The 21,374-nt window shown below is 37.8% G+C and overlaps 1 protein-coding gene across 1 annotated transcript in view; it reads left to right on the top strand.

Annotated features, from left to right (window-relative positions):
* The window catches only part of LOC124146787 (cubilin-like), a 53,913-nt gene extending 33,983 nt beyond the window's left edge, over positions 1–19,930 (top strand). The window contains exons 28-52 of the mRNA XM_048399647.1: positions 238–319; positions 922–1,046; positions 1,576–1,731; positions 2,315–2,423; positions 3,027–3,151; positions 3,628–3,777; positions 4,096–4,195; positions 7,369–7,490; positions 7,846–7,995; positions 9,185–9,284; positions 10,987–11,111; positions 11,351–11,500; positions 11,774–11,858; positions 12,962–13,086; positions 13,326–13,475; positions 13,749–13,833; positions 14,925–15,049; positions 15,273–15,422; positions 15,800–15,878; positions 16,032–16,150; positions 16,665–16,820; positions 17,357–17,438; positions 17,825–17,949; positions 18,558–18,716; positions 19,352–19,930. Of these exons, the coding sequence (XP_048255604.1) occupies positions 238–319; positions 922–1,046; positions 1,576–1,731; positions 2,315–2,423; positions 3,027–3,151; positions 3,628–3,777; positions 4,096–4,195; positions 7,369–7,490; positions 7,846–7,995; positions 9,185–9,284; positions 10,987–11,111; positions 11,351–11,500; positions 11,774–11,858; positions 12,962–13,086; positions 13,326–13,475; positions 13,749–13,833; positions 14,925–15,049; positions 15,273–15,422; positions 15,800–15,878; positions 16,032–16,150; positions 16,665–16,820; positions 17,357–17,438; positions 17,825–17,949; positions 18,558–18,716; positions 19,352–19,653 (3,236 nt within the window). The 3' untranslated portion in view covers positions 19,654–19,930. The remainder of the gene's footprint in view (positions 1–237; positions 320–921; positions 1,047–1,575; positions 1,732–2,314; positions 2,424–3,026; positions 3,152–3,627; positions 3,778–4,095; positions 4,196–7,368; positions 7,491–7,845; positions 7,996–9,184; positions 9,285–10,986; positions 11,112–11,350; positions 11,501–11,773; positions 11,859–12,961; positions 13,087–13,325; positions 13,476–13,748; positions 13,834–14,924; positions 15,050–15,272; positions 15,423–15,799; positions 15,879–16,031; positions 16,151–16,664; positions 16,821–17,356; positions 17,439–17,824; positions 17,950–18,557; positions 18,717–19,351) is intronic.
* The last annotated feature ends 1,444 nt before the right edge of the window (positions 19,931–21,374 follow it).

The raw sequence follows: 21,374 nt of genomic DNA, 5'->3' as shown, positions 1-21,374 counted from the left end.
ACACCTGTAAAAGTGGTAAGATTAATAGTTCGGTGCTGCAAATTCAGACATAACCCATAGATACATGTATCATTACACATGAGAAATTTCAACCAAATATGATAACCCTAAGTGGTTTAGGGGAAATCTTTAATGAACACCCCTCGTATATATACACACAATTGACTTTAATGAAATTAATAATGTATGTACTAATGTTCATTTATATTACATTAATTGTACATATTTCCTCATTAGCGGGAGACTGCAATCTGACAATGCCGGTAGACTCTACTCCTATCTACTTCGTATCACCCGGATACCCAGATGCATATGAAAAGTATGTTCCATGTAAACGTAGACAAATGTATTTCGTTTAATTGTAGAATTAACGCCTTTCATGAGAACACCAGTAGCATGTTTACATACACATGTATCCAGAAAGTGTGAAACTAAGGGTAGCACAAATAGAGTTCTTGTTAGTTAATAATATTTAATTCATGTTCAAGTGTTCATGTTGTACATATTGGTATTTATGCATTGATTGTATATGGGACAAGAAAACGTTTTTCAGTTATAATGATTTTATCAATTTTTTTAACGTGATGGACAATGCTTATTCATTACCATGTAGTACCTAAATTGACCCCATATTTGATTGGGCCGTAACACAAACATAGATCTGTGTACGTAATGGGCAGGTAACAATAACTCCATAATTCATATACTTACAACACTAACGTAGATATTAATATCTGATGAGAGAGTAACACTAATGTACACGTGAATACCTTATTGATCCCGTAAGTCGCCTCTTACGACAAGCATGCTCGTGCCACTTTTAATGAAATAAATATAACCTAAATTATGATTGTCATATATCAAGACATACATGTCTTTGGACCTTATTTATTATTATATTAATCTTTCTGCTATTGTCAGTGACTTGGAATGCGTGTGGCAGATGGTGTCACCAGATCAGCTGTATATTCAGGTTGATGTCATCGATTCAGAAATTGAAGGAACCTATCCATTGTGTGGTAATGACTCAGTAACTGTTTATGGAGGTAAATAATTGCTTTATCAAAGTGACACTTTTTATAAACTTATTAATACTACTTTGGTTGGAATACCGAGTAAAGATCAATTGAAGAGCCAGTAATATGTTACAGCATGAAGGACAATGAGAAATACAGTAAACTACGGTTATAACGAACACGCTTATAACGAACTGACGGATATAACGAACTTACTTTTTTGTCCCGACTACTTGCTGTAGTCATGCTGTATATGTACTTATAACGAACAACGGTTATAACGAACTAATAGTAGTAGTCCCTTTGAGTTCGTAGTTTACTGTATGTACATTAGAAACTCAACAAGTTTAAAGGATAATAAAGAGAAAAGGCGAAGAAAGAATTAGCATTATCTCAATACTCAGTGGTTTTATCCTGAATCTATTTTGGTTCAGTCTGGTGTGTGTGACATTCAGAATCACGGGGACATAAACATTTACCTGATTTCGATATGTTGCTTCACATAATTATTACAAAACTTATGTTAAAGTCTAAACGTCCCGTCATGTCCATTCTATAGGGAAAGGTCTCAAGACCTTTGAACTTGGGACATTTTGTGGCAATTCCACCCCATCATACAGATCGAACGACGGGGCAATGACGGTTTCATTCACGACAGATAATGTGGATGTTGGCAAGGGCTTCCGTATTAGATACAAGAGCGTCAATGCTCCAGGTAAAGGCTTATTATCGTCAATTTTGCTGCAAGTGGAAGTTTGTCATGTAGAAATATATATTTAATATCTGTGATACATTTGATAGGTATATGCGTTTCGTTCATCATGTCTATGTTCAAATATACGTCTTCAAAACCTTACATGTGAAACCGAAAGCCTAGTATACAGAACAGTTATTTTATCCGAAATGGGAAGCCACTTTCTGGCACCCCCACCCCATCCCCACGTTTTACACGTCTACAAATGACATGTATGATTAGGTGTATACCTTTGATGCATCATTGATACTGTATTTACATGTATATCAGTTGTTTCGAAATATCCACATTTCTATCAGCGTGAAAACGGAATTGAATTTCCTGAATTCTGGCAATAGATCTAGATCTATTGGTAAAGTAAAGAGTCAAATACGTTTGGTCAGACAAATAATGACATGTCAATCTGCTATCAACATACAATGGATTGTTCGTGAATGTCAAAAGTGAAACGAAATATGTGGATTTAGGTGAAATAGTAGTTATCAACAACTAATGTGATGCTTTCATTACAAATTCATTATTAGTATATGGTACAATGTAACAGTTACTACCGTCTCCCCATCACCTCATCCTCAATGCGGTTCCACGGCTCTGTCTGCCGCACCACGTGACCAGTACTTGCAGTCCCCAGGTTATCCTGTCTCGTATGCAAAGTAAGTAAAACTATCATTCTTCTTGTAATACTCATCGTGATCAATACGATATTTTTGTTTGTTTCCTTGTTGTTTAACGTCACACTCAGCAATTTTCCAGCAAACTGATTTAGATCATGAGAAGCGATCTACACAAATGGGATACGATGACATGCATCTACCAAGTCAGCGAGCCTGACCACCCGATCCCGTTAGTAACCTCTTACAACAAGCATAGTCGCCTCTTTACGGTCACGATAATTGGTAACGTAAACCAAACAAATGTATGCTAATGTATGGCAATGATTTGGCAATGATTTGTTATTTTAAAACTAATTCGATTTCATTCTTCTTCTTAGTGATAACATTAGTCTTCTGTTGGTATTGAGCCTGGGTATTCGAAGTATTGCACATCTATTGCTCTCTCAGTCAGAACTATAGAACCATAATGATTTTAGCTTTAGCATCGGAGGTACATGTAAATGTGTAATAGTAAAACTGTCACAGATAATGACATCAGCGTCTGTGAATTAACTTCTGATGGACGTTCACTGTTTTTCCAATGACATTTGGTTCAACAGAAGCCGAAAGTAAAATGTTGATATAATTCATCATCTGTTTCAGCAACGAACAATGTGTTTGGACAATAACGGCAATGTCGTCAACCTACTACGTCAGAATCGTCGTCTTAGATTCCGTACTAGAAGGTGGAAGTGGATGTCCCTACGACTTTGTTAAGGTTTTTGATGGTTGGTAAAAGATACTATGTATCATATTTGAAAATGATAATCACAGAGGGAAAATGCAGATCGATTACGCATCTTAGTTATGTAGGCAATGGCTTTAGGTTTATGCTGATGTGGACAGAATTTCTGTCATATCGAATCAGTTTTATAAATGTCGCAGTCCCACATTGAAGCTTACCATGGCAACTTAAAGAAAGCAAGTATTATAATTGGGTCAAATTTTATTATAAGGTGAACCAATGGCCATGATCGCATGGAACTATGAAACAGACCTTACACAGTTGATTGCAGCGCCTCAGACGTCAAGGCTTGCGTCTTTGTATTTTGAGACAATCTATCACGCAAAGGTATTTGAGGTAGTATGTAATTATTTATATATATTTCCTTTTATGTCATTCCATTATAAGTATAATTTCAGCATGCATCCTTAAAGCATTTTGGTAGTCTGGTAGTCAGACCCTGCATTCGTTTGTTTCCAGGAAGCAGTATACATTCACGTGTGTTACAAGTGTGGTGCAATATAATGGAGCCTACAGTACAGAGCTCTGGGCACGCAATGACTCTGATGTTTAAATCCGACACCTCTAACACATACAAGGGTTTCCGGCTCAAGTACTTTGAAACAAACAGTAAGTTTGCTGGAATAGTCGAGATTATAAAACAATCCATCGAAGTGATTGTATCAAAAACCGACCAATGGTAGACAATAAACAAAATCATATTGACAATAGCGATTGTTCCAAGGCATAAGTTGCATTGGGCAATGTGCAAAGGGGGAACACCATTTGTCAGCCTCACTGACAGGATGATAATCGTTTGTGTAGCCTATAGACATTGTATAAGTAAACGAAACGCAATGAGCTGAGAGCCAGCATTAATTTTGCAAGATGGGGAAACTATTTTTAACAATAACTAGTACATCTATTACAATGTAATATTTCCTACAGTTTACCCAACGCCTTCTCCTCAATGCGGCCCCGCAGCCCTGGTTGCCACAACAGCTTACAAGTACCTTCAGTCCCCAGGATACCCGACAGCTTATCAAAAGTAAGTAGATAAGCATTATTCTCACTTCAACACTCACTGTTTTTAAGATACTAATCTAATCATGATATATAATGATCATATTAAGCAAATATTTGTGTTATAAATGTATGTTATATGTAAAGGGGAAACCACTTCTCCTCGGGATTACTTGCAACTGTAAACCCTGACAGGAGGGAACATACCGAGGGTCAGGGTTTACAACCTCAAGTGAATCCGAGGAGTAGTGGTGTGTCCAACATATAAAGAGACTCATCAGAAAACACCGATATACCTTATAGTGAAACTGTACATTGTGTCGTGGTATAAAAGTGTGTGAGAGAAAAAGCACGTGCAGCATGGACCAACTGGATTCATGACATGTAAACTTGAACAACCGTTCATCACCTGCCGCGGTGGCTCAGCTCGAAAACAGTAGGTTACAAAACTAAACACGATATGTGAGAATGCAGGTTCGATTCAAATCAGAACACCTTTATAAGTATAGAAGAATCAGTAACGCCTCAAAGGAGGGTTTACAATGAATGTAACCCTTGCAATGGATTACATTTAAACTAATGCGCTCTGTGGTGGAATTCAACCATTTCAATTACCCTCACAGGGTTACACAAAACATGTAAGAGATTTATAAATATCTTAAGTGAGTGAGACTTACATGTACACAATGAGAATTGGTAAAATCATTTGCTGCCGTGGATGGAATTATATCACATGGGAAGATGTAAGGTACGGTGTAAGGTGTCTTGTCACACGAGGTGGTTCAGGGTTGTTAACACAATAAGTAGTGAGTGTGTCCAGCTTGTGCATTGAATCATTGAAGAATGACCTTGGGAATCTTATTTCATATCCGAGGAAGGATAAGCCGGATTTGGAAGACGTCGTTTCATTTGATTACAGACATATTCGATTGGTGACAGATCAGAGGAGATTGCAGGCCGGGCTATATTCAAAACGTCAACGCCAGAGCATAATCAGTTTCGAGTATCTGCCGAAACAAATTGCACTTGACGTGAAAGGCAATATAATGATAAGAAATATGTGAATAAAAAACTGAAAATCTGTACTGACACAGGGTGTGTCCTACTCCACCGGTACGTCGATTGTGATAAACTGCCGTCAAGAATGCCATCAGACTGGGCGCCTCGCACGGATGCCGCATACGAAGATGCTTCGACGTCGGCGGATTGTCCTTGCAGGTGCGCCCTTGTTGCCAGGCATGGACGGGCTGTGAGAGTTGATGTCTGGAACCAGTGTCGAAGATACTTGGTTCGAATCCATATGTCTTGGCTAGAGGTTGTCACGGGTTGGTGGCCACTAGTGGGACAGTCTCTGACGTGATTATTATGTTGATAATGTCGCCATTATCGCCACATGGTGTTCCTGTGGACTTTGAGCGGTACCTGATTCAAGTATTCTTTTGTCTCGCCATCTATCAGTTTCACGTGGGTGTGGCAATGACCAAGACGATGAAAAGTGGTGTTTTGTTTCTGAATTCTGCATTTTCGAAGGTTACTTCCAGTGGGAATATCTGGCTTTTTTGAAGCCATTTGTCCGAATGCAAAAAGCATGAGGTAACAGGTTGGTTGCGTTTCTTCGAGCCTTTTCATTGATGCAAATCCAAAAATGCATATACAAGTTTGCAAGTGAAAAAGTCAAAAACAAAACCCTTTTGAGTGTACATACATTGCTATCAAGTCCCTGCCTGAGCAACAATTCTTGTAATTACCCTGGAATTTGATTCGACCTTGCATTTTGTGAATATGACCCATATAAAAATATTACTTGTGATATATAGTGCGCCAACATTTTTATTATTTGACTACTTTGACATCTTCATTTCTTATTGTTTTTGGTGATAAATATCACTTGGCATATGACTTGGTTGTTGTACCGAGTGGCCAATAATAAGCTGGCATTTAAATCTTTTTCTGTGTCTCTGTGATCATTATAACCACGGAATCCCATCGGTGCCTTAAACTTAATGGGTCGACTTTTAATAATAAATAAATGAGTCTACAGATATATATACTCTTCACAAAAAGAAAAGCAAAACGAATATTTTTGGCCATAAATAGTGACAGTTCAACACCATGCCAAGATTAACAGAAGTGCAAAGTAACAACGTCATAGGCCGCTTGCAGGCAGAGGAATCCCGATCAGCTGTAGCCAGGGTTATCAATGCAGCGCCCAGCACCATCACAAGGCTGTGGGATCGGATTCAACAGCATGGGTCAACACGAGATCGGCCAAGGTCGGGACGACCAAGTGTAACCACCCCCACCCAAGATCGCTACATCCAACTACGCCACCTACATGAAAGGACGACTAGAGCCACCTCAACCGAATCCCAAATACCCGGACAAAGCAGAATCTCCGACCAGACCGTACGGAACCGTTTAAGAGCAGCAGGTCTACGAGCAAGACGTCATGTTCGACGCGTCATATTGAGTTGACATCATCGTCAACAACGACTGCATTGGTGTCGTCAGCACAGAGTATGGCCTCGACTGTGATGGAAAGATGTCTGGTTTGGCGTCGTGGGGTTGGAAGAGCATGGGTCTTCAGACGTCGGGGAGAACGTTACGCCGGAAACTGCGTACAGGAAGTGGACAGGTTTGGTGGGGGTAGTGTTATGATGTGGGCGGCTATCTCTCATCATGGCAGGACAGATTTGGTCCATATCAAGGGCAATCTTACGGCTCAACGATACATCGACGAATTTCTCCTACCACACGTCCTCCCAATTGCAGCCTCCGGCAACGGTGTATTCCAGCAGGAAAACGCTCGACCTCATACAGCACGAACCCTTAGACGTTGCAGTGGTTAGCTTTTGCGTTGGCTACCATTCCCCAAGATGTGATTCGCATACTTGTCTCTTCCATGGGCAGGAGATATCAGGCCGCTATCGATTTCAACGGGGCACATACGCGTTATTGATGGTAGCTGACCCTCACCTTGGACCTTTCCTACATGTATGTACCGATAACTGAGATGACTACAATCACCAAGTGTTCTCTCCACAACATTTTGTCTCAATACTTTGCACGGTTCCTCGTATAAATGTATTTTCCTACCTCACACAAACCTGGCTTTGCGTAAACGGTTTCTTGTTTTGAAGAGTATACATTTAATACATGACAAAGTGACGTGCTGACTATATTTATCATCTGTTTCAGCAATGAGCAATGTGTTTGGACGATGACATCATCACCAAACAACATCATCCAAATCATTGTGGAAGATTCCCATTTGGAGGGTGGAACTGGATGCCCATATGACTTTGTAAAGGTTTTCGATGGTCAGTACAGGATAAATTAGACGACATGTATCGCTAGGATAAAGTCACGATCTATGACTACATTTGTGCATTTCTTGGAAATCATTGCAGATTGCGTGTTGATCACGTTTGATGTATGGTAAATGCTGTATATTTTGTTCCCGAGTAGTAGCATACTTACAGAGGTGACACACGTGCGGTGCGATACAAAGGAACGTACAGTGCGGTATATGACGCTCAGGTCTATTTCATATCTCCCCGAAAAATATCACAATATCAGAGTCATTTGGGTTTGACGCTTCTATTAAACATTGAATATGCAACCTCAAAGGATTATGATAGTATGATGAACACTATTATATCCAATTGTTTCTAGGTAATAGCACATCTTCACGGATGATACGAGTTTGGTGTGACACGACGAAACCTACAGTGCAGAGCTCTGGGCGGTATCTGACACTCATGTTTAAAACTGACAACTCTAATACGTACAAGGGTTTCAGACTGAAGTATTTTGAAACAGCTGGTAAGTTCCAATGTATCAGATGAGGGTACAAAACAAAATCCATCTAAAAATGTGAAAACATTTAAGAATAGGCTTTTAAGTTGTGTGGGTTCAATGGAGTATGAAACTTCATGGAGTGAGGGCCAAACTGTATGAACGTCGGAGCAAATCAATTCTTATAATTTTTTAATCACTATTTTTGTCCTCGAAGGATGTTTGTCTAGATCTATATACAATTAATTTTAGTATCTTTTGTGACATTATGTTTACACTGACAGCTATACAACTAGCTGTATCACGGAATAAACTAGTTTCTCAAGAAGAGAGGTGACATGAGCGTATGTTTGCTCAACTTGCAATTCAGGAACACCTGTTGTAGTTTGTTTAAAACAAATGTATTCAAATAATATGATTGGAAGAGAAAGGTGTGTTTTAAGAACTTTCCGAAGTTGTTGATGAACCTGTGGTGGTTGCATGTGTGGTGGTTGCATCATTGATCAATGCATTATTGGCCGATCATTGAAAGGTGATTATAGAGATGTCTCAAATAGATATATACCAATCTAAATTCGAGTCGATACTACGATAGTTTGGAAGTGCATTTCTTCGTTTTGTTCTCTGTGATGGGTCGAAGCGAGGATATCCGTGAACGATCAAGCAGTCAAACGCTCTGACGTTTGTCAATGTATGCTGAAACGCTGAATTCAAAATTAAAGGGTTAAAATGGTCAGAAAAAAACGCTTCTGTGTGTATTCATGCTAGGGAATTCCCAGGGGTTTCCCCAGGAATGTGGACTAGTCCGTTAGTGTTTACGTCATTTCAAGAACACAGTCTCGTGAAAAACGTATGAACGTCAAATTTTGTCGTTCGTACACTTATGAACATCAATTTCAATATAAATCTTATTTGTGTGTGAATATCCAATCAAATAGTTAGATATAAACATGTTATTGAAATAGTATGTTTTGTTCTTTTAACAAACTATGACATGCAATTCGTATTCTTATTATGTAACTTGGTCGTAAATTGTTGATCGAAATCAACTGTCATCATGTTGATATTCTAAATAAGAATAGCCAGTCTCGATTGTCCGACGAAACAGATTTCATTGTGCGTAAAAGCAAAATACCTGTGAAAATCGTATGAATTTATCACTGAAAATCATGATAAACTGGCACATGTATCACTATGGCTTATTGTTCTTCTTCAGCCTCTCCGTCGCCTGTACCTCAATGCGGCACCTCAAGTCTAATGGCCATGACATCCGACCAGTACCTTGAGTCCCCAGGATATCCTGTAGCTTATCCAAAGTAATGACAATCACATTATTCTTGATATAATCCTTATTCACAATTCGAGGACAAAATAGAACGAAAATACAGGTAACGTCAACAGTCAAACATCGTTGCGTGAATTTTAGAAATATATAATCATATCATTTGTATTTAGAAAAAAATATGCACAGCCATTAATCATAATAAGTATTCAGTAATCATTTTCGAGACAATTACATAAATTTCCTAAGCGGAAAGGTTTTTGTGTATCAATAAAATTGCACAATATGACCTTGAAACCAAGATACCACGCCCATATCTGAACCTGAAGGATGACTGGCATGATTGAAATTGGATTACCACGGATTGCATGGTTGCAACTAATAAGTACTGGAAAATATCAGGAATCTTGTATTTAGGAGATAAACATGCTGTGTTTTCAATGTATATATACGTAGAGCTTGGTTTCCTGTAGATTTAACCGCGCTAAATTTAACATCTCCATTCTACCAGGAGTAAATAAAACGTGAACCCTTTGGTGCCAGCAAATACATTGAGTGAAGCGGCGTGGGTTGAGTCCAGTGTTTTGAGTGGGTTTTGATGAGAATTACGGATTCACCGACAACAGCCTTTAAACAAAATATGGCGTTGTATATTGCTGATGCAGTTTGTTTACACCGTAATACTTCACTCGAACATATGCCAGGCATGGAAAGCATATAAGCTCGGCAACTTGGAAAACTACTTTGCACCCCTAAAGAAAACTAAACACGCTTTGAATATTGTACTAGTATAACCTCGACTTTGAATTTGTAACCTATAATAGCAGATATAATTATTTAAATATGCCGACCGACAATGACTAAAACAAGAACTAATTCTATGAATATAAGCTTCTGCGGCGTCAAACCAGCTGTTTCAATCAGAGGGGCTTTATAGCCTCTGACTGACGAATCAGAATCGAGTAATCCAAATTATGGTAGAATCAAGTATTACGTCGTCTAAAATAACAACCAGTGACGTTGGCCCAACTTAATGCAGACCTGGAATTACACCCTCAAATGCTTGTGTTACCATCTTGTGTTCTCAATCGGATGTAGTTTCCAGGTATGTGTCACGCAAAAGATGGTTACACCAGACGCTTACTTGTTCAATGACAACCAACCGCACACTTCTTTGAAACCCAGTAAACTTGTCATTTACGCATGTGTTGACATTATTAGCGAAGCTTCTCTTCATTTTAAACATTAGTTTAATTAGCTTTTAGCAATATTCCAGCAATATCACGGCGGGGGACACCAGAAATTGGCTTCACACATTGTCCCCATGTCGGGAATCGAACCCGGGTCTTCGGCGTGACGAGCGAACGCTTTAACCACTAGGCTACCCGACCGCCCCTTTTAAACATTAAATACTGTATAACCTTTGTTTCATGCTTCTGAATTAATCCCTGTGTGATTATATCAAATATTCACTATCCAACCAGTAGACGTTTAGGTTATGATGCCCGAGCGTTCCAGTGTATCCATGTAGCTTTAGTATTCATGTATAAAATCATGATCAACCCCCACCTCGTCAACGATGTTTCAATCAACGTCTACTTTCAATGATGATTTAATTTTCGTCATTTATATTTAAGATTTATAGCAAATATGTAATGTAGGATGCCATTTCTTATCAACAGTAGTTTCAAATTTCATTATAAGAATTAAATACAAAATTGCTACATCTGTTCCAGCAATGATCAGTGTGTCTGGACGATAAGGGCATCCTCGACAGGCAACGTCGTCAAAATCGTTGTACAAGATTCAGTTTTAGAGGGAGGAAGTGGATGCCCCTATGACTCAGTTAAAGTATACGATGGTTGGTAAACAAGAATTGATTGTGAGATGCAATATTATAATCGTGTAAAGGGATTATATCAGGTGAAAATTGATTAATTCATTGCAAACATTAACGATTAAACGTTTTTTTCATGTCTCTCCGCAACATATCAGAATATCAGAGTGAGTGGGGTTTGACTCTTCCATTAAACATTGAATGTGCAACCTCAAAGCATTCTGATAGTAGTGTGGCTAATATTATATTCATTTATTTTCTAGGTAGTAGCACATCTTCACGGATGATACAAGTTTGGTGTGATACGATGACTCCAACAGTGCAAAGCTCTGGGCTGTATCTGACACTCGTGTTTAAAACCGATAACTCCAATACATACAAGGGTTTCAAACTGGAGTATTTTGAAACAGCTGGTAAGTTCCAATGTATCAGTCGAGGGTATAAAACAACATCCATCTAAAAGTGTGATAACATGTCTGTGTCAATATCCGATCAAATGTTTAGATATGAAAATGATATTGTTAACTTTGTCGTCCAATGTTGAAAACATACGAAATGTCATAAGACAACTGTCAACAGTTGATATTCAAATTTAGGAATCCTTTAATGCGCCAAATGTTACACTGCTATTTTATCATAAGCTCATCATAAACTAGTACATGTATTACTGTTTTCGTATCCTACAGTAGCTCAGTGCGGCACCTCAGATCTGACAGCCCAAATATCCGATCAGTACCTTCAGTCCCCAGGATATCCTGTCGCTTATCCAAAGTAAGGACAATAGAATAACTCTTACTTAATACAATCCTCATTTAGATCTATTACAGAAGACAGTGTTTGAAAACACTCCACAAATGAAGGCACAGTTAACCCTCAAACCTAATCATGTGTATGTTTTAACCAAGTAATCATGTGTACCCGACTCGCGGGCCTACTGTGGTATCATTATATCTATTTTCGAGATAGATACATGTCTATATACTGACGGGAATGGTTTCCGTCTACGATTAAACTTGCACGATGTCATTATTGTATGGTCCCTAGCAATATGATGGTGTCAAAGCACAAGTGGCTTGACAGTGTGCCTTTGTTTACCTGTAATAATAATTACCTGAGAATGTCACGACTCAGCAGCCATCCAAATGAACTTGTTCACGTTAATACACGTTTTTCTGTACAGTTTGCGACATCAAAATTCAGTAAAACTTCCCAGTTAAAATAAACATTTGACATATGTACATCTAAGCGTTGAAATCAAGGTATAAAATCTGTCAGAAAATGAACGATTACGTACCAATGACCCGACTGCGATTTTAGTGTCACGAAATATTTTCGCTAGACGGTTTTGGAACTGATCTGTCAGGATTTCTGTTCACCAGTATAACGTCCACTGACGTTGGTCCAACTGTAGCACTCCTTGATTCAGATCTGGAATTTATTCCTTAAAGCTTTAAATTCTTTAACCATTTCGTGTCTTCAGTGGGAAGTCGTAAGTCAACGCAAATGTGGGTCACACCAGATATCGGCTTGTTAAATAACAATTGGCTGCATCCATATTTGACACTCGAAAGACGTGTCCATTTTTTTCTTTGTATATATTTAAAACATTTCATAATATCATATGACCCATGTTTCATATTTCGTAAAACATTATTGTGAGACAACTTCAAAACTTTGCTATTCGTAAATCGATATCGATATCGCTCACACATCTATTCTCCTTGATATTTATATTTGTTTACTGCTTATTAAAGATTTTAAATGATATCTTTTCATATGTTCAGTACTTTCTGACGGATAATTAAAGTTACATGCAAAAGTGGTTCAACGGAATTGCTGGGACAAAGGTTGATTATGTATAACATCTGTTCCAGTAACGAGCAATGTGTTTGGAGAATAATGGCTTCCACGTCAAGCTACTTCGTCAAAATCGTTGTTCTAGATTCAGATCTGGAGGGCGGAAGTGGATGCCCCTATGACTCAGTTAAAGTATACGATGGTTGGTAAACAAGAATTGATTGTGAGATGCAATATTATAATCGTGTAAAGGGATTATATCAGGTGAAAATTGATTAATTCATTGCAAACATTAACGATTAAACGGTTTTTTCATGTCTCTCCGCAACATATCAGAATATCAGAGTGAGTGGGGTTTGACTCTTCCATTAAACACTGAATGTGCAACCTCAAAGCATTCTGATTGTAGTGTGGCTAATATTATATCCATTTATTTTCTAGGTAGTAGCACATCTTCACGGATGATACAAGTTTGGTGTGATACGATGACTCCAACAGTGCAAAGCTCTGGGCTGTATCTGACACTCGTGTTTAAAACCGATAACTCCAATACAAACAAGGGTTTCAAACTGAAGTATTTTGAAACAGCTGGTAAGTTCCAATGTATCAGTCGAGGGTATAAAACAACATCCATCTAAAAGTGTGATAACGTGTCTGTGTCAATATCCGATCAAATGTTTAGATATAAAAATCATATTGTTAACTTTGTCGTCCAATGTTGAAAACATACGAAATGTCATAAGACAACTGTCAACAGTTGATTTTCAAATTTAGGAATCGTTGAATGCGCCAAATGTTACACTGCTATTTTATCATAAGCTCATCATAAACTAGTACATGTATTACTGTTTTCGTATCCTACAGTAGCTCAGTGCGGCACCTCAGATCTGACGGCCCAAATATCCGATCAGTACCTTCAGTCCCCAGGATATCCTGTCGCTTATCCAAAGTAAGGACAATAGAATTACTCTTACATAATACAATCCTCATTTAGATCTATTACAGAAGACAGTGTTTGAAAACACTCAACAAATGAAGGCAAAGTGAACCGTCAAACCTAATTACGTGTATTTTAGAACCAAATAATCATGTCAACCCGACTCGCGGGCCTACTGTAGTATCGTTTTATCTGTTTTCGAGATAGATACATGTCTATATACTGACGGGAATGGTTTCTGTCTACCATTAAACTTGCACGATGTCATTATTGTATGGTCCTTAACAATATGATGGTGTCAAAGCAAAAGTGACTTGACAGTGTGCCTTTGTTTACCTGTAATAATAATTACCTGAGAACGACTCAGCAGCCATTTAAATGAACTTGTTCACGTTAATACACATTTTTCTGTACAGTTTGCGACATATAAATTCAATGAAACTTCCCAGTTGAAATAAACATTGACATATGTACATCTAAGCCTTGAAATCAAGGTATAAAATCTATCAGAAAATGAACGATTACGTACCATTGACCCGACTGCGATTGTAGTTTCACGAAATATTTTGGCTAAACGGTTTTGGAACTGATCTGTCAGGAATTCTGTAAACCAGTATAACGTCCAGTGACGTTGGTCAAACTGTAGCACCCCTTGTTTCAGATCTGGAATCTATTCTATAAAAGTTTGAATTCTTTAACCATTTCGTGTCCTCAGTGGGAAGTCGTAAGTCAACGCAAATGTGGGTCACACCAGATATCGGCTTGTTAAATAACAATTGGCTGCATCCATATTTGACACTCAGTAGACGTGTCTATTTTGTATATATTTAAAACATTTAATAATATCATATGACCCATGTTTCATGTTTCGTAAAACATTATTGTGAGACAACTTCAAAACTTTGCTATTCGTAAATCGATATCGATATCGCTCACACATCTATTCTCCTTGATATTTATATTTGTTTACTGCTTATTAAAGATTTTAAATGATATCTTTTCATATGTTCAGTACTTTCTGACGTGATTATTAAAGTTACATGCAAAAGTGGTTCAACGGAATTGCTAGGACAAAGGTTGATTATGTATAACCTCTGTTCCAGTAACGAGCAATGTGTTTGGACAATAACGGCTTCAACGTCAAGCTACTTCGTCAAAATCGTTGTACTAGATTCAGTTCTAGAGGGAGGAAGTGGATGTCCGGATGACTTCGTTAAAGTATACGATGGTTGGTAAATATGAAATACATTGTAAGATACAATATGCATCCTCGTGCATTGTGATTATATCAGTGGCTTTTCGCGCCACAAAACAACGTCTCCTAAATATATCCTAAAAGATGTAAAATAAGTGAGTTCGGTTTGGCATTTCAATTAAACCTTGAATTTTCTACCTCAAAGCATTTTGAATGAGAAAGGGAAAATGTTACACGTGTATCCATTTGTTTCTAGGTAGTAGCACCTCTTCACCGATGATACGAGTTTGGTGTGATACGACGACACCTACGGTGCAGAGCTCAGGTCGGGATATGACACTCATGTTTAAAACTGACAACTCTAACACATTCAAGGGGTTCAGACTCAAGTACGTCGAAGCAACTGGTAAGTGAAAGTATATTGTTATCGAAAAGTATCCGGACAAATGTTAAAGTTTTACAAAATGATATTAACATCGTGTTATTAGGATTAAAATTGTGAAATTGTGATACTTGTGTTACAATAGAATGATCTGACGATTCGTATGTAGAGGTAATGCTCTTTCGGTTTAGCAAATGATATAAAGCTCTTTGAAAGACAAACCACAACATGGCTGTCGTTCTATTATCTTAACAGCCATGATACATGTATACATACATGGCCATGAATGTAGTTTGCCTGGCCGTGAATGTTGAAATAATCATAATTCGCATTTAAAGGTTGGTCTTCCTATTTATCTTAGAAGTTTGAATCTGGCCTATGTACGTCCATCAATTTTCCAGGTTCTTGCGGAGGGCAACTGAGTGCATTGTCGTATGACCAGTATCTGCAGTCGCCAGGGTATCCTGAGAACTATCAAAAGTAGGAGTCTATTATTCACAGATAATTTGGATAAGATGAAATATTGATCTTTCATCTATCTTTTGCACAATAATAGCAGCAATTTAGATCAAATATTAACTGTAGTTCCAGTATATGCAACAGTATGCTTAAATTATGTCTATATTGTTGCAGCAACATGAATTGTGTCTGGACCATCACCACTACTATGTCAGACATCAAGATTAAGGTCGTCGACTCCGACATCGAACACAGCGCTTCATGCAACTATGACTACGTCACAATCTATGATGGTAAGCTGTTTATCTCCAGCTTCGTCAATGTTTGAAGTGGATTCGTGATTCTCATTGTTTGTATCACATTATGATAACGTGCTGAGGTTGCGACCAATGACATACTTATTAGTCATGCATTCAGTTTAAGTTTCTTTAACAAACGTATTTTCTATGATTCGGTAAATGTTTTTAGTCTGAAGTTATTCTAAACAAATGTCAATAGCAATATATTTTCAAATTGGGAGCAACAATTCCGCAACAAGTCGCAAGTTCCTACATAACACATAATGGTACATTTTAATTTATATACGTCAAAACAGAATTACGTGCACAGATGTGTTTGACGTGATTATCTGAGTGAATGCACATTTAAACATGATTCCACCCATATCCAAGAACACCATACATGGCCTTCGCTCATTGTGTGGATCATAACGTAGTCTTCAGCATAACGAAGCATACGCTACCACTCGGCTACCCCATCGCCCCTGACACTTTGAGATAGAAACAATATTAACTAAATACGTTTTAGGATCCAGCACGGATTCAACTGTACTTGGGACATTCTGTGGGACACAGAAACCAACCTACGTCAGTTCTGGTACAGCTGTCACCATTATGTTCCATTCAGACAACTCTAACACATTTAAAGGCTTCAGACTTTCCTATACAGGCGGAACGTTCACTCGTGAGTATTCTTATTCTTATGAAGGGTTATGACAAACTGCTACTATTTCAAAGTAATCATGTATGTGTACTGATGACTCTCGTGACCTTTGTGCACAAAAAAATGCCAAAATAGGTTGTGTTCCAAAAGGGAATAAATATCTAGTCACTTCTAGTAACATGCAGTAAACGGTACACTGCATTTTGAGGATAATTATGTTTTGATTTGATTTAAACATATTTTATTGCCAAAAAGTTAAGACACCCTCTCCTAGATTTGACACAGTTGATTTACAACGGTTCAAGTGATGCATTTCCTAACACAGTTTTTCATTTCCTTTGCAAAATCAAAATAGCATACATGTATGATTTGGTAGTAAGCCATTGCGTGCACGTTTCTACATCAGTGCTTAAAATAACACAAAACCCACATATGTACACGATTAGTAACCATTACGTAGTGCTTTTCTCGTTGGCGATAGATACTTCACGTGGACATATTACTATTCTATATGCCAATTACTATGCCACAACATATAGCCTCTCGTGTTTATTCAGCGTGCGGTGAAGAAGATCTCGTGGCATACTTGTCTTCTTCAAGCGACCTCACATCACCAAACTACCCCTCCGATTACCCAAAGTAAGTTACACAGATTGACACATTGCATTGTGATTCGCCAATATATGCAAAACTGTTCCCGACCGTAAATAGAAAGTAGTTTGAAGTAGCGAATGTTTTCCCTGTTATTATTTTTGTGAAAAGGAATTTGAGTATTGTTTTGGTTGCCACAGTTGTTACTGTCGTGAAAAGTAATATAACTTTAACATGTTGCAACTGCAATCATAACCGTGAAAGGGAATTTGAACACAGTTTCGACTGCCACTGCCATTATAACCGTTAGAAGTAATTTCTATATAGTTTAGAATGTAATTATAATCATTCTGACAAAAGGCCAGGTATCGACTTTGTTCTTGTCTTATTCAATATGATGTTTTATGTTTCATGGAGCTATTATTTTCATGCAGCAATGCTGATTGTTCGTGGACAATAAATACAGAGGATCCTGACTACGTGGTGAACGTTGACGTCATTGCTTCGGACATAGAATATTCTCCCAGTTGTTCCTACGACTACTATGAGTTGTTTGATGGTAAAATTAGTTGAATACGACCTTAATGTAACGTTGTCATTTTAATCCGTCAACTTAGAATTATGCGTTTGTTGAAGGGTGTGATCTTACTCCTCTTTAACGCTAATCCAGCAATGTCACGCCTCTGGACTGCACCCATGATAAACCTGGAATGAGGAGATTTTCGACAGTTTTAAATGAAGGCTTTAATGACAATGCTAACCAGCCTCCGATGTATTTCGATAAAATAACTGAAGGAAACAAATTATTTTAAATTAATGTCTCGGAAGAAATAAACTATTTTCATGAGTTACAAATTCTTGAGTTTTCAAGGAGACAACATATCTATATGAGATGCATGTTAGCATTTGTAAAATTAATCCAAAGTATTGTATGTACGAATAAAGCACAACAACTGTCGTGTTCTTTGTCAAGTGCATGTAAAGTGAGGAGTATTGTTTTATTCGTGAATTGTGTGATGCCAGTTATTGGTGCCCCTTCGTGAAAGACCAAAGGACATAAATTCGTGTGGGCTTCCGTGGTTAGTTTGTTCTTGCCAAAGTATCATTGCATATGATTGTTAAACCCTTTGTGTCACCATGATCATGTGCATATATTTGTTTGCATAGGATCTGATGACACCTCCACCTCACTAGGGAGATATTGCGGCAGCAGTCTTCCGACAACGCACAGCTCCGGACAATATATGTTCATCAAATTCCACTCCGATAATTCCAACACAGGAACAGGATTTATAATTTCGTACCAAGCCGAGGACCGTGACGACTGTGAGTACTTGATATTATATGCGTACCGATATTATGTTCAGACTGTACAGCAAAAGGTATTCCTGAACATCTAAAGAAGGTTGTATTTTCGAATATCTAATATATACTTAGATAACCAAAATGCTGACTTCAGTTCATCTTACTATTACTACAAAATATAATATATCCTACAAATACATCTCCTGAATCATATTACAAGCAATTTGGAACATTACTTAACTTCGTGAAATGTAGGAATCGTTGTTCCAAAGAAATGGATTTGTGGTCACGCCTTTTATGAAATGCCTAAAATATGTATGGGCTTCATGAAATGTCTTAACAACAATCAATATAATTTCACTAATTGACTGATATCACTTGAGTCAAGTTATCATATTTTATGTTTGAAGGATCAGTATGACACTAAGGTAATGTGTGCATTCTTGATCGTATGATTAAAATGATCTAATTTAGGCACTGTGGCTTCTTGGTCAATCATTACACGATGCCACTGTTATAACATACAGTTCGACGGCAACAACACCTATGAGTAATACTTCCTGCAAGGTACATTTACCTTTTGGCTTACAAGTGCATCAATCGGAGTTATGAAATGCAAAAAGTATTCTAAAAATACACGTACACTGTTTGTCTAGTTTCAGATCTTGACTCCCCTGATATCGCTGCCATTGTTGGAGGATCCATCGGTGGGTTCGCCTTCATCATTATTATCTGCAGTATTATAGCAGCAGCCACCAAGAAGAAATCTCGGCCAACTGTCAACCAAATTCGCAACGAAAACATTTACAGTGTCAGTCAGGGTCCCTATGAAACTACAGTTGCTCCAGCCACCTTTCAGCCACCCCCTCCATATGCTCAGGTGGTCAGCCCCCCTCCCTACCCCGAGCCTGTTGCTGCGAGTGACAGAGCACCAATCGTAACCCAAGTACACGATTGAGATACATAACATTGAATAATCATTGAACAGCAATATATACAGATCCAAGTGAAAGTTATTTCGTAAAAGGTTATTTTCGATGAAATGAAGATTAATAAAGGATGTTGTCTTACTTTGGGAAGCATACTGAAATAGTTGTAATGATTATGTTATCTATGTAAAATTTGGGTTCATTTTCGTTGATATGAAGAAAAAGAAAGTTGTCTTGCAAACATGCACATAATGATGCTTGTTTTGCTGATGTTATATAAATAAAATGTGAGTTCCTTGTTTGATCCTTCTTGTGTTTGTGTGATTTGTAAATCGTATTCATGTCGAATCATTTACATGCCTAGTATAAACTGTTTAAACAAATATTGGTGATGAAGTAAAACATTGAACATCATCTCTCTTTTTGTCTCTTGGGAGCAACACAGTCATATATACCTTTGAAACAATACATTTGTATGGTGTCTCGTTTCGGCAAACCTACATTTAGTGATCTAATGTCACTCGTACGAGTCTCGCTCAGATGGGATACGATGACAGGCATTAGCCAAGTCAGCAAACCTGGCCATCCGAACCCGTTAGTCGTCTCTTACGGCTAGCATGGGTTGCTGAAGATCTTTTCTAACCCTGATCGTCACGGGTTAATTCTTAATTTCGACAATTTTACCAATTTGGTTATGAACACCTTTATTCATCTACAGGTGATTCCAAAGCAAATCTTTCCTGAATATGAAATCACTGAGCATCAATGAGTAAACCCTTCATCCCTCTAATTAACACATTAGTGTCTGAATTTCCTTTACATACATAATTATTCCAACTGTGTCAACATAAATCTACTTGTCAATTGTGCAGGGAAGATTCTCGATGTAATGCCTATTGGGGACAAAGAGGAAGTCACCCTTTGATATAAAGTAAGAACATGTCCAATTGATTTTGAATATGTTGTATGTTTTCCTATTTAAATAAATGCTGATGGGGGAGTCTCGTTGTGAAAGCGTTTGCTCGACACGCTGAAGGCCCGAATTCCCACATGGATGCAATGGGTGAAGCCGATTCTGGTGTATCCTGTCGTGATATGGATTGACTACAGTAAACTACGGTTATAACGAACACGCTTATAACGAACTGACGGATATAGCGAACTAAAAATTTTGGTCCCGACTATTTGCTGTAGTTATGCTGTACATATGCTTATAACGAACTACGGTTAAAACGAACTAAAATTAGTAGTCCCTTTGAGTTCGTTATAACCGTACTTTACTGTATTTCGAAAAGCGACGTGAGACCATACTCATTCACTCACTCACTCAATAAAATATTATTACCAATCATCTTGTTTAAAACCCTCCACACAACTACCGTACGCAGTACAGAAAAAACAGACGAACTGAAGCGCCGTGTTTATAATTGTCCAATTGTAATTATATACCAGATATTTGTCAGCAAGATGTAAAGATAAACATCAAATATATGAATGGGTACAGATTCAGAGATACAATGTATTTATAATTTTCTCTGTGTTATCCTAGTGAGGATCACTGATTATATATGCGAGTGACATATTTTAAACGATATATTCACTTTATTTATACAATATACTGACGATGCAGCATCCTGATTGCTTTATTGACAAATCGATGATGCATTTCATTATCATTTCGGCAGTTTGAAGCTGTAGTCAATGAAAATAAACTTAACATGCATTACCACTTCTTTATTAAATTCCTTTC

Source organism: Haliotis rufescens, unplaced genomic scaffold (assembly GCF_023055435.1).
Source record: "Haliotis rufescens isolate VD_foot unplaced genomic scaffold, xgHalRufe1.0.p SCAF_1, whole genome shotgun sequence".
Taxonomy (NCBI): domain Eukaryota; kingdom Metazoa; phylum Mollusca; class Gastropoda; order Lepetellida; family Haliotidae; genus Haliotis; species Haliotis rufescens.
Note: the sequence above shows the minus strand (reverse complement) of the source record. Positions and strands in the feature narration are given on the sequence as shown.